The sequence below is a fragment of the Mastomys coucha genome, unplaced genomic scaffold (genome assembly GCF_008632895.1).
Source record: "Mastomys coucha isolate ucsf_1 unplaced genomic scaffold, UCSF_Mcou_1 pScaffold3, whole genome shotgun sequence".
Classification (NCBI taxonomy): domain Eukaryota; kingdom Metazoa; phylum Chordata; class Mammalia; order Rodentia; family Muridae; genus Mastomys; species Mastomys coucha.
Window position 1 is genome coordinate 7,996,497 of NW_022196909.1, and position 13,453 is coordinate 8,009,949.

Here is a 13,453-nt window from a genome sequence, read left to right on the forward strand (position 1 = left end):
CACTGGAGGCCTGCCTGACTGTGGGTTCAGAGAGCATGCCCCACTGGAGGCCTGACTGTGGGTTCAGATCCCTTTTAACTTGTCACGTGCCTCTGCTTGCTTTGAGTGTTTTATGAATACAGTAATGATGTCTTAAGATGTCTATATAGAGGTATTGTCATTTTTATTTTCTGACAAGGAGCGATGCGTTTGTTGAGTTTTAGATGTACAAACACACTGGTCTTGTTTTGTATCACTGACAGCCCACGGGGTTGGCCGCTGTGTGCTGAACTTTCTGTTCCGGACTCTCTGCCAAGAGCTTTATGCAAAACTCTGGTTTTAGTGAAACAGGTCTTATTGTTTTTAGTCCGAGTCATATTAGAACGTGTTAGCTGTGTGATGCAAATAGAGGAGCTGGTGTGTATATATAGCTGTGAGAACAAATGACGAGAGCAAGCCTGGCTGTTTTGAACTGGCTGTTTTTCCTCAGTGTGTGCTGTTTACTGCTGGAGGTCTGAAATGGTGTAATTTTCTTTTCTAGGAACTTGGAATTAGAATCCCTCGGCCACTAGGACACGGACCAAGCAGGTTCATCCCAGAGAAGGAGGTATGCTGTTTTGAAAGTACACCGTGAACTGCCTGCTTTTAAGGAAACATTTTCATGACCCACATCTTGGCACCTGAATGATTGCTGGTCAACAACCTGCTTTACACAGTTATTCAGAGTTAGTCATGCTTTGGCAGTGAGTTAATGGGATTAGAAAGCTGTCATAGGCACATCGATTTCTAGGATTTCATGATGCATTTTAAGCACCTGTATTTAATCAAGTAAAATTGAGCCTTGGTTTTGGCACCCCCCCCACTTAGATTTAGATTTAGATTTTGCTTGGATGCAGTGTTAATTCTACATACGTAGAAGCATCTATGCTTTATTGTCATAAGTTTTTGCTATTAATTGTGATTCCCTTTTCATTAAATGAGAATGGTGTCATAAGGAAAGGTTTTAATGTCCGCTTGAAGACTCTGGGTGTTTAACTGTCTAAATCTGCTTCTTAGTCTGGATTCTTGTCGAGTCTGCAGGCTGCAGCTTATCTAGACCCTTCACCCAAAGTTCAGTTCAGCCTTTGTTGTCTGTCTCCTACCATATAATGGGACTATTCTTCAGCTGCGCTACAAGTTTAAAGTCATGAGTCCTCTCAGTAAAATGTGATCTACTTGTACATGGAGCGGTGCACCACATTCCTACTCTCTTTAACAGCAGTTATAGTTTGCACCTGTGCTCTCCTGTCCCCACAGATGCTGCAGGTGGGGAGTGAAGACCCACAGATGCATGCTTTATTTGCCGACTCCTTTGCTGCTTTGGGTCGTCTGGACAACATTACGTTAGTGATGGTTTTCCATCCACAATATTTAGAAAGTTTCTTAAAGACTCAACACTACCTACTGCAAATGGATGGGCCATTACCCCTCCATTATCGGCACTACATTGGAATCATGGTTTGTAAACATCCAGTGAAAATTTCTTTTTGCCTGTTTTTTTTTTAAATTTCTTTAAGAGGATTAATGTTTTTGACATAAGGATTGATGTATTACTTATTGTCTGACTTGTAATAGCATATAATCAGATAGCTTTCATTTTTCCTGGCTTTAAATAAGTATGCTTTCAAGTATAACCAAAAAATACCACTGAGTAGTTTTATACGATATTGAGAACCATTTAAAAAAAAATATATATATATATATACATACACACATATACTCTGTGTGTGTGTGTGTGTGTGTGTGTGTGTGTGTGTGTGTGCTTGTGCACATGCATGCATGCATGAGAGACAACCTGAAGGAGTTGGTTCTCTCCTTCCCTGTGGGCTTAGACTCAGGTTGTCAGGCCTGATGGCAAGTGCCTTTCCCCACTGAGCCTGCGTGCTGCACCAGAGCCAACCACTCTTGTCTTAGCAGTTAAAGTGGAACATAAGATGCAAGAGATCCCATCTTCCCTCCCTCCCTCCCTCCCTTCCTTCCCCCCACTACCTTCTCTCCTTCCCAAGCAAACATTTTATGTAGCCTAGACTGGCCTCAAACTTGATATATATCTGCAGGTGACCATGAGTTTCTGGTCCTCCTGCCTCTACCTCCCCAATATGAATAATTTGTATTGACATACCTGCTTAGCCTGAGGGTCTTCTGAAAGCTGGCATAGAGGCAACATTTCTAACGTTTACTCTTTAAGCAATATTTTGTTTTTGAAATATTTCTGAGATATTTTCTGGTTATTTGGATTTTTTAAATTTCTAAATAAGATCTGTATTTCTGTAGTCTGGAAAACTTAAACTGAATAACCAAAAAAATCTGTTTTGTTTGTTGTAAACAGATTCATAATAGTTGAAACTTTTAACATAACTGCAATGTCTTTTTGTTTTCTGTGAAGGCAGCAGCAAGGCATCAGTGTTCCTACCTGGTGAATCTGCACGTCAGTGACTTCCTTCATGTTGGCGGGGACCCCAAGTGGCTCAATGGTTTAGAGAATGCTCCTCAGAAACTACAGAATTTAGGAGAACTTAACAAAGTGTTAGCCCATAGGCCTTGGCTTATTACCAAAGAGCACATCGAGGTACGTATGTTCAGTGTCGCTTTAAAGTGACAGTTCAGGGTCTATTAGAGAACTGGATAGAGGGCCAGGGTGCAGGCTAGGGTAGCTCAGCTGATGCAGTCTAGCATGCCCAAAGCCCTGGCTTCATCCCCTGCTGCAGAGACTGGGCTTGCTGGAGTAAACCTATAACCCCTGCACTGGGAGATGGATGGATGGATGGATAGATGGAGAGGGGACCCAAGGCTCAAGGTTACCGTCAGCTGTATAGCAAGTTTGAAGCTGGCCTTGGATGGCCTGAGTCTCAAAAAATCAAAAGGAAAAGGAAGGCAGAAAAAAAATAGGGAAGTCCCACAGAAAATGCCCAGACACACATCTTTGTGCTATCATCATCTGGACTTTGTGTGGTACATTTGCTTACAAGTAATGCGCCAATGTTGATGAAAGTCCATAGTGTTCTTTGTAAGAGCACGACAACATGTTATTACTACTGCACAGTGCAAGTATTACACAGTGTAAGTATTCACTGTGTGGTGCTTTCTCTGGAGCCCCACAACTGCTGGCTTATATCTACAGTGTATCGTTTCCAGAATGCTCTGTAGTTGGTACCGTATAGTACAGAACCTTGCAGACTGACTTTCACTTAGCAATATGTATATGAACTTTTTGTTTTCAGAGGAGGCCCTGTGCTTTATGAGGTTTTCTGTGTGTGTGTTTTCAGAGTCTTGCTATGTCAAGGCTGGCTTGGAACTTGCTATGTAATCAAGGCTGGCCTTGAACATTTGCTCTCCTGCCTCACCCTCTAGAATGCTGGAATTGCATTCTGAGCTACCTCATCTGGTTCTTATCTTTTCAAATGACTTCATAGATCATTTATTTTTATTGCTCAATGACACTCCCATTCATTTACTTAAGGGCCGGCCCTCCTGATTAGTACCAACTTTGACAAGCTATGAATAAAATGGTTTAATTCACATGTAAATGTTTGTGTAGACAAAAGTTCTCAACTTATTTAAGGGTAAATAAATAGGTGCATGACTACTGGATTGCACAGTAAGTCAGTGTGCTGTGCTAGACAGAAACTGTCTTCCAAAGTGAGCTCCCTGTGATGTGTCCTGCTGCCCTGCATCTCTGTCCCTGTGGTCAGTGTTTTAGGGTTCAGCTGTTCTTATAGTCATGAAGTGCTATCTCTTCATCTATATTTGTAGGTGACATCTTAAACTAGTTCCTTCTGATTCTAGAGTTCAAAAAATAAAAAAAAAACAACTCTGAAAATGTGTATCACATGATGGAGACACTTAAAATACATTATTTGGTCTTGTCTATCCATGTTAGGGAACATTTTAAACACCATTACATTATAGAAGAAATTGTCAAGAAGGTGTAAAATTTGGATATGATTAATATAGCACTTATTAGATTGTCAAGGAAAAACACATGATTATAGAATAGATAAATAATATAAGCACCCGGGCCACAGCATTTGACAAATTGTAGAGCTTATGTATAACTTTTTAACACAAAATCAAGGACTTAAGAATCTTTAGAATAAAATTGCTCAAGCCATTATTGTCTTTAAAAGTTCCTTTAAGAGGCCCGATAAATCAAAAACAGGCATTTGCAGCACTGGTGCTCACTTCAACATAAACTCATTACATTTCCACTGATAAGAATGACTCATCCATTATCCAATATCTGAAACACAGCAAATGATTGTAAGCAAAATAGAATTCCCTTACATTTTTAAATCAGTTGAGATTCAAAATGTCAGTGTATTAATAGAAGTTAATCCTATATTTCTAGATATATTTTTAATAAAATTTAACACGTTTACAGGTTTTATATCTTTTAAATTGTAATCTTAACCTGGCTTTGTATAGTGTCTAGTCCTGTTTTCAGTCATCTTTGAACTACTGAAATGAACTGTGTTTTTAACCAGCACATCTCAGATTTAAAATCCATTTTCACCCACCAGGGGCTTCTGAAAGCTGAGGAACACAGCTGGTCTCTTGCGGAGCTGGTCCACGCAGTGGTTCTGCTCACACACTATCACTCTCTTGCGTCCTTCACATTTGGCTGTGGAATTAGTCCAGAGATTCATTGCGATGGTGGCCACACCTTCAGACCTCCTTCTGTTAGTAACTACTGCATCTGTGACATTACAAATGGCAATCACAGTGTGGACGAGATGCAAGTCAACTCAGCAGGAAGTGCTTCGGTGAGTGTCTGGTTTGCTGTGAGACTAGTAAGACTAGCCTGCTAGAAACCCTGTCAACTCTATACAGATGTTAGAGCTCGCGTTTAAGGATGAACTTATTTCTACCTCCAGTGCCCACCACTAGTCTAGACGCTAAAGGGTGTACAGAACTGTGGGCCCTTCTCATGTCATTCCAGGTGTGAGAGCCCAACAGGACCAGCTCATACTGAGTGTCCACAGCTGTGATAAGGGAAGGCTTAAACTAGTGACCCTGATAGAGGAGGCCTCCTGCCGGCAGCAGCAAAGGTGTTCTTTCCTCCTCTTCCTCCTCCCCCTCCTCCTCCTCTTCTTTCTCTTCTTCCTCTCTTCTTCCTCTTCAGCTAAAGGCTGGCATTTTAATTGGCTTTTAGAAAATTAGGTCAACTTTGATATCCTAATTTTTCCCTTATTTTGTATGTTTAATTGTGTACAAATATAGACTCTAATGATACCAGCTGAGTCTACATCTGTTAAAATACTGTAATATTTTGACTGAGAATGGCCTCCATAGGCTCATATATTTGAATGTTTGGTTCCTAGTTGGTGGAACTGTTTGGGAAGGATTAGGAGCTGTGGACTTGTTGGCAGGAAGTGTGGTACTGAGTGTAGGCTTTGAGGTTTCAAAGGCCCACACCATTTCCAGCATCTCTCTGCCTACTGCTTCTGAATTGGATATAAGTTCCCAGCCTGCCTGTCTGCTGCCTGTCCCCACCATGATGATAATGGGCTAACCATCTGAAGCTATGTACAAGTTCCCAGTTAGATGCATTCTACTGTAAGCTGCCTTGTTCATGGTGTCTCTTCACAGCAATAGAAAAGTGACTAAGACATTTGCACTTCTAGCTTGTGTTGTTGTTCCTTCAAAATGGGTCAGAACAATTTGATCTATTTTTTCATTAAAAAGTGTGTGTATGTGTATGTGTGCATGTGTGTGTGTGTGCGCACACGTGTATGTGTGTGTGTGCGTGTGTGTGTATGTGTGTGTGTGTACAATGTTTTGGAGTTGGTTCTCTCCTTTCCCCTTTACATGGGTCCCGGGGATCAGAGTTTGGTCACCAGGCTCTTGGTGTAAGCACCTTTACCAACTGAGCCATCTCAGTGGCCACAAGTTGAATTTTTCTGTAAGTAATTTTAATTCCTGTATACGGTGGTTTTAAATTCCTCACGTCATTAGTAATGAAAAGTCTTTATTTTGTGCTTGAAAAGAACCTGTGCACACTATTACCACAGGAACAGGCACATGTGTGCAGGTTGACAGACTAGTCTATATTGCTGATGCTCAGGGAGTTATCAGGTTTCTCAGAGTCCAGTTTGTTCTTGTAAGTTTCCTTTTATAAAACAAGAAGTTCTTGTGATAAGGTCTTAAATGTCCCTGAAGGATTTGAATGGCAACCTTAGTGTTTGTTGCTTGCTATGTAGATATACAGTGAGATTAGCATGGGGAAACGTCACTGTCCAGGACGGACCACAGCACTGTTCTGACAGGTTCTAAGTGCGGCCCGAGACTGTGTGCCAGTTACTGGATACTGAGCTAGCTGGCTTCTTACCTTCCACCGGTCTTAGTACTAGGCTAATGTAAAGTTTCTAGATTTTCTTGGTTCTTTTCTATTACGAGATAACAGAAAAAAGTAAAAACATTGGAGGTTTTATTTTTCTAATTCATCAGCTCTCTGTACCCAGATTTTAATTTGTATTTTTTAGAAAGTATATAGTTTATTCTGATAACTGGACAGTGAGCTGAAAGAAGGTATATAGTTCATACTGATGTCACTGGACAATAAGCTGAAAGAAGGTATATAGTTGATACTGATGTCACTGGACAATAAGCTGAAAGAAGGTATATAGTTCATACTGATGTCACTGGACAGTGAGCTGAAAGAAGGTATATAGTTCATACTGATGTCACTGGACAGTGAGCTGAAAGAAGGTATATAGTTTATACTGATGTCACTGGACAGTGAGCTGAAAGAAGGTATATAGTTTATACTGATGTCACTGGACAATAAGCTGAAAGAAGGTATATAGTTTATACTGATGTCACTGGACAATAAGCTGAAAGAAGGTATATAGTTTATACTGATGTCACTGGACAGTGAGCTGAAAGAAGGTATGTAGTTCATACTGATGTCACTGGACAGTGAGCTGAAAGAAGGTATGTAGTTCATACTGATGTCACTGGACAGTGAGCTGATGGACCCTGTTCTTCAGGTGCATATCATATGTACACTTTTAAATGAAAATGGTTTAAAAAACAAATAAAGGAATTTCTGTATACAGTATTAACATTTTAATATTGATACATGCTAGGCATCCTCGTAATCTCAACATGTAGATTAGATCAGGGATTAAAGACATGCACCACCATCCCTATCTTGGAAGATGTCAGGTTTGGAGCCAACCAGTGTTATATATTGAATTCAAGGTTTTAGCCACATACTGAAACCTTCTCAAATAATGAGGGTGGTGGTGGTCTGAACTTTTTCAAACCATCCCAACTTTCACAGTTTAGTTAGGTAGCAAAAGAAACATACCTTGTTTATAATTTACCAAGAAATATCTTTCCAAAAAACAACTAAAATGGGAGTGATTTATTTTAGTGAATTAGTTAGTGAGCAGGATACTTGGATGAATATGATGAAGCGTACTCTGGCGCACACCTGTAACCCTTTGCTGCGGACGTAAAGGCAGGAGCATTAGGAGTCCAAGGGCATCGTGAACTGTGTATGGCAAGTTTGAGGCCAGCTTCAGCTACATGGGACTTTATCTCAATAGAAAAGTTAGTAAAGACAGTGTGCGTTGCAGTGTGCCTTTGTGGCTCCTTTTAGGACTGGTTGCTGGCTGTACCTCAGAGCCTATAGAGAACTGTGTCCGCAGAGCCTCCGGTTCAGCATACAAACACCGCCTGCCAGAGATTGCTAGAGAAGGGCGTGCTTGGTACACGTGACCTGTATCATAATCTCCACCATATATCATATAGAACATCTTAATACAGAGTTATCTTGATAGTCATTGTACAACAGATTTATTTGTTCTAGTAAATTAAGCAGGCCCCTCACCCTTAGAGATTTTTTTTCTGAGGGAGGCAGGCTCTGATCAGTATCGTGTAAATATTACAGCTTGTGTTTGTGCACTAAAGGAGAGTACAGAGTAGTGTGTGAGGGTGGCTGGGCATGGGGGAGGGGTGGTGCTCAGAGTATGCCATCTGACACCTGAGGACCAAGGAGTGGCGGTCAGGAAGCAGGGAAAGATTTGAGGGCTTAGCACATTTGTGGGTGCAGGTAAAGCGCTTGCCTTGCATGCACAGATGCACACATTCTTGTAATCTCAGCACGCAGCTAGAGACCAGCCTCATCTACAACGAGACCTGTGTCTCAGACAGACAGACAGACAGACGGACGGACAGAAGGAACATTCTCAGCAAAAGAAAGAAATTCATGAAGGGAAAATTACTTTTGTATTTAACATTTACATTTGAAATTTTAAGACTTCTTTCATGAAGAGTCTTCCATAGATGTTACCCAGGATTTAGAATAAGGATGCAGTCTGTAATAGGAGGGTGAATCACTCCTCACTCTGCTGCTCCTGGGATAGCACCAGCCTTCTAGAAAATTCACCGTAGTCATCCCAGCCAGTGACAGCTGCTCGCCCAGCCACTGGGTGCCAGCCAGCCCAGCCACCTGAGGACATGGCTTGCTTTTAATTGGCAGACTGTATAAATAGAACAATTACTATTTTAAACATGATTGACATGTTGACAGTTTATACTGTGTACTTACTTACCTGAGCAAGTAGAAGCTAAATTTTAAATACTCAGTTTTCAATTCTGCTTTAAATTGGCAGTGTTGTTTTAATCTTTAAAGTTGTGTAAGTAGTTACTATGTTATTTTATAATTTGTTGAAATACTTTTCTCATATCTTAAATTTTAAATATCTTTACCCAGTAGGCTAAAACAATCAAACTTATTAATGTACATTAATATTATATGAAACTGTATTTTTACTGTATTCTGGTAAGATAAAGATTCTTATGAGACAGACTTAATGAAATTCCTAGACTTGGTTCTGTGCCTGCCATGTGTAAAATGAAGCATTCTTTCTTGAGGTGAGTGAGTCCTTCTTCGAGGTGGAAGCTCTCATGGAAAAGATGAGGCAGTTACAGGAATGTCGAGAGGAGGAGGAGGCCAGCCAAGAGGAGATGGCGTCGCGGTTTGAGATGGAAAAGAGAGAGAGCATGTTTGTCTTCTCTCCCGGTAAGAACAACTAGGATATGCTCAATACAGTTGCTCTTACAAGCCTGGCTCTTTTATTTAGAGACTGTCAATACATTTTTAAAGGCAGGCCTCACGGTATATCCTTTCATGAAGGCTGCAAGGGCTTCCCTCCTTACAAATAGTTCTTGAGAAAGGCAGCTGAGACTAGCACGGCACGGAATACACTAACACTCTCCCATCTTCCTTGTTTGTTAAATGTTATTATTGGAAATGATTGGCAGGATGTGTGAGCCACAGCGTGCATGTGGAGGTCAGAGACAACTGTCGGGACCAGTTCTCTCCTCCCCAGTGGATCCTCACATTAAACTTGGGACGTTGGGCTTGAGAGCAAGTGCCTTCACCCACTGAGCCACCTCACCAGCACTGATTTAGTTATCTTAAATATTACTAAATGGGGTATTACTAAGTTAGAGTCCATACTTTTGAGATCTTAAAATGTATAAACTAGGGTAGAAAGAGGGAGAAGAGTCGATTAAAGAAGGAATGATGGCAGAACTCTGTGAATGGCTGTCCCAGAAAGTTGTTTTTACTACACAACTGTAAAATTACTTACCCCACTGTGTTTTGTGGGAATCATGGATGTGTTTGTGTTAAGACTTTGTTGTGGGGTGGAGTTAGTAGCCTCCAGCATACACAAAACCCTGGGTTCATCCCTAGCCCTACATAAGCCAGGCATGGTGGCACATGCTGTCATCTCAGCGCTCACAAGACGGAGGCCAAGAGAGAAGAAAGTTAAGGCTCATCCTGAGCGGCATGACAAGGCTGAGGCCAGTCTGGCATGCATGGAACTATACCAGAGACTGCCCTGGCTCATATTTGTTATTTAGGATCAAAAATGATTATCTTATGTTTCTTTTTCATGGGTAAGATAAATCACATCTTGTTTGCAGAGGCTTTTAAAAGACTTTTAAAAATAATTTCAGATGATGATGAAGTTACACCAGCAAGAGATGTGTCCCGGCACTTTGAGGACACTAGTTACGGCTACAAGGACTTCTCCAGACATGGGATGCATGTCCCAACATTTCGTGTCCAGGTAAAATTGGAATGTGTAGAACACAATTGCTTGGAAACCTCCCTCTGGGATGTATGTGTGAAAAAGGCACCTGGACTTGGGAACTGTGTCCAGTGCTTAGCAAATGGCATCTACAGAGCAAGAGCAGCGCTCTCCTCTGGCCAGAATCAAAGCTGAGAATTAGTAGTCAGCAACACGTACAGACTGTCTGCTCTGCTCTCTTAATTTTGTAAGCTTTTCAGTTCATCAGAATCATGCTATAGCTTAATGTGTTCAGTTTATTGTTTAATATTTAAATATCAAACAGGTGAATTATAACTCAACTTGCCCAATTATTGGTTAGTGTTAAGTAATAACTATTAGATTTATGAAACTAGTTGAACTTTTAAGACTTTTTTTGCTTCTTTACCCCCCATCCAAACTAAAATACTGTTTAAAAGAACAGAATTTAGGCTCAAGGAGGAATTGAGGTGTCATGAAATACAGTAAATTCAGAATTGAAGAGGTTATTGTGAACTAAAAGTTTTATGGAGAGAGATTAGAGTGTGAAAGATGATGGGCTTAAAAACAAAGAGCAGCTGAGAATGTAGCTCAGGGCTGAGTGGCTTTCCTGGGTGTGCAAGCCATGGGTTTGCCTCAGGGACCACAGGGACTGGGGCTTGCATCATGAGCAGAAGAGAGTTGGAAGTAAGTTAGTCTCAGTGTAGTTACCCAGTGAAGGTTGGAAAGAGACTTCGTACTGAGAGCTGCATACAGGCCTCCTGCTTCCATCAGGGGAAAGGACTCTTAAGCTGGTGAGACACCTTCAACCGTGCGCTTTACAGTAGAATGGATGGGCATGCAGTGACCAAGTATTAGAGCATAAATCTTAACATGTATGCTTTAGGAAAACACGAGAGAAGGGTATACAAGTAGGTAGGGTGTAGGAATTGTTTGAAGGCTCGAGGCATCGAGGAGAGTGTATATTAGAATCAGAAGACCTGGTTGATGGGGTAAAAATCAAAGGAGAAGACTGGGGGTGTGGGGGGCGGTAAGTGACAGATGCATTAAATTAGACTTTTTTTTTTAAAGATTTATTATTGGGCTGGAGAGATGGCTCATTGACTGCTCTTCTGAAGGTCCTGAGTTCCAATCCCAGCAACCACATGGTGGCTCACAACCATCTGTAACGGGATCTGACGCCCTCTTCTGGTGTGTCTGAAGACAGCTACAGTGTACTAATAAAAATTTACTACTAGTAAAAATTTATTATTATATATAAGTATACTGTAGCTGTCTTCAGACACACCAGAAGAGGGCGTCAGATCCCATTACAGATGGTTGTGAGCCACCATGTGGTTGCTGGGAATTGAACTCAGGACCTTTAGAAGAGCAGTCAGTGCTCTTAACCACTGAGCCGTCTTTCCAGCCCCTGAACTAGATATTTTTAACTTTTTGTTTTGTGACATATTCTTGTTATATAGTCCAGGATGGTCTCTAACTTTTGGTCTCTCTGCTTCTTTTTTTGTTTTGTTTTGTTTTGTTTTTTGTTTTTTTCGAGACAGGGTTTCTCTGTGTAACCCTGGCTGTCCTGGAACTCACTCTATAGACCAGGCTGGCCTTGAACTCAGAAACCTGCCTGCCTCTGTCTCCCAAGTGCTGGGATTAAAGGCGTGTGCCACCACCGCCCGGCTCTGCTTCGTCTTTCTAAGTACTAGAATAATAGGTATTAGCTACCACAGCTGGTTTGGAAATTCACAAACTTTGAGAAACATTTAAATGTCTTGGGGAGGAACCTCAATCCGTGTTGCCTCTGAAAGCTAGGTGGAAAGCTGAGATGAAAGTCTGTGGCTTCCTTGGTTCTAAAACTCAACCAAATTGCAATCCATCCCCTTTCTCATGTATAGAAATCGAGAGTGGACTGTGGTGCCAGGGAAACCGAGGCTCAAAGTCAGTGAAGAAATCCTAGCTGCTGGTGACCACCTTCTGCAGCACTGTGGACAGGGAGCTAGCTGTTCCGCCATATTGGACTGTTGATAATTCCTCTCTTCCTGTGCTAGGACTACTGCTGGGAAGACCATGGCTACTCTCTGGTGAACCGTCTCTACCCAGATGTGGGACAGCTAATTGATGAGAAGTTTCACATTGCTTACAACCTTACTTACAACACCATGGCCATGCACAAAGATGTCGATACCTCAATGCTCAGACGGGCTATCTGGAACTATATCCACTGCATGTTTGGAATACGGTGAGTCTGTTTTCTTAACGTTTATAAAGACACTTCCTTTACACAGAATCTTCAGGTGCCTGCAGCACTCACACACACAGCTTATTTTTAAAGTTCCTGAACTTCGCAGACCCACTTCATCACAGCTTGGCCCCACCCCTTCTCTCTCCTAGCCAGACAGGTGAGGGCAGAGGTAAGGACTTGACAGGTGACAGGTGACAGCTGACTTGGAAGAGCAAGCAGGCTGTCCCAGCACAGATAGGAGGCGAGCTAGTGCTCAGACCTCAGACCAGCTTTGCCAAGAGCTTTGTCTCTTTTCTACTGAAAACACATTAGGTAACTCCCATGCGTGTGATCTGAAACCCACAATTCAGTAGTCAGAACAGACATTGTAGTATGCAGGCATCTCAGCTTCTCCTAAAGGTGACGCTAGCTGGCCCTCCTGCTCTATGCACCCATGACGTTTTTTCCTCATCTGACCCCAGAAACTCCTTTTACACAAGTAAATTACCATTCTATGGTATATAATAGTACCAGTAATAAATATAAATTCTCAATTTCAGCGCTCTGCTCTTTTCAGCGTTGGTCTCAGCGTGAGTTTTGTGTTTGTGATTGTGAATATGCAGTTCTGTGGTACCCGGTGCGGTTGGGTCAGTACTGTCAACTGTGGGAACAGTCTGCTCAGGCACTTGAAAACTTCTCTCTTCTTCCCAGTTCTCCCCTTTATGTCAACCCACCTTAGCATCCTAAAGCTGGATGTTTCTGGCTGTGTGTGAGGAGGAGGTGGAAAGCTTGCATTTGCATGTTTATGCTATGCACTGACAGTAAGTAGCTCATCTCATCCCTGCGTCTCTCAACAGATATGACGACTACGACTACGGTGAGATTAACCAGCTGTTGGATCGTAGCTTTAAAGTTTATATCAAGACTGTTGTGTGCACTCCTGAAAAGGTTACCAAAAGAATGTACGATAGCTTCTGGAGGCAGTTCGAGCACTCTGAGAAGGTGCGTGCCCGGGGGCTGCCTCCTCTGTGGCTTGGTGCGTGCCCGGGGGCTGCCTCCTCTGTGGCTTGGTGCGTGCCCGTGGGCTGCTTCCTCTGTGGCTTGGTGCGTGCCCGTGGGCTGCCTCCTCTGTGGTTTGGTGCGTGCCCGTGGGCTG

The 13,453-nt window shown here is 42.1% G+C and overlaps 1 protein-coding gene across 2 annotated transcripts in view; it reads left to right on the plus strand.

Annotated features, from left to right (window-relative positions):
* Sesn1 (sestrin 1) overlaps positions 1-13,453 on the plus strand; it is a 108,825-nt gene that overhangs the window by 93,024 nt on the left and 2,348 nt on the right. For both annotated transcript variants that reach the window (XM_031348261.1, XM_031348262.1), the window contains exons 2-9: positions 521-586; positions 1,276-1,476; positions 2,405-2,587; positions 4,539-4,781; positions 8,902-9,049; positions 9,994-10,106; positions 12,125-12,315; positions 13,155-13,299. In XM_031348261.1, the coding sequence (XP_031204121.1) occupies positions 521-586; positions 1,276-1,476; positions 2,405-2,587; positions 4,539-4,781; positions 8,902-9,049; positions 9,994-10,106; positions 12,125-12,315; positions 13,155-13,299 (1,290 nt within the window). The remainder of the gene's footprint in view (positions 1-520; positions 587-1,275; positions 1,477-2,404; positions 2,588-4,538; positions 4,782-8,901; positions 9,050-9,993; positions 10,107-12,124; positions 12,316-13,154; positions 13,300-13,453) is intronic.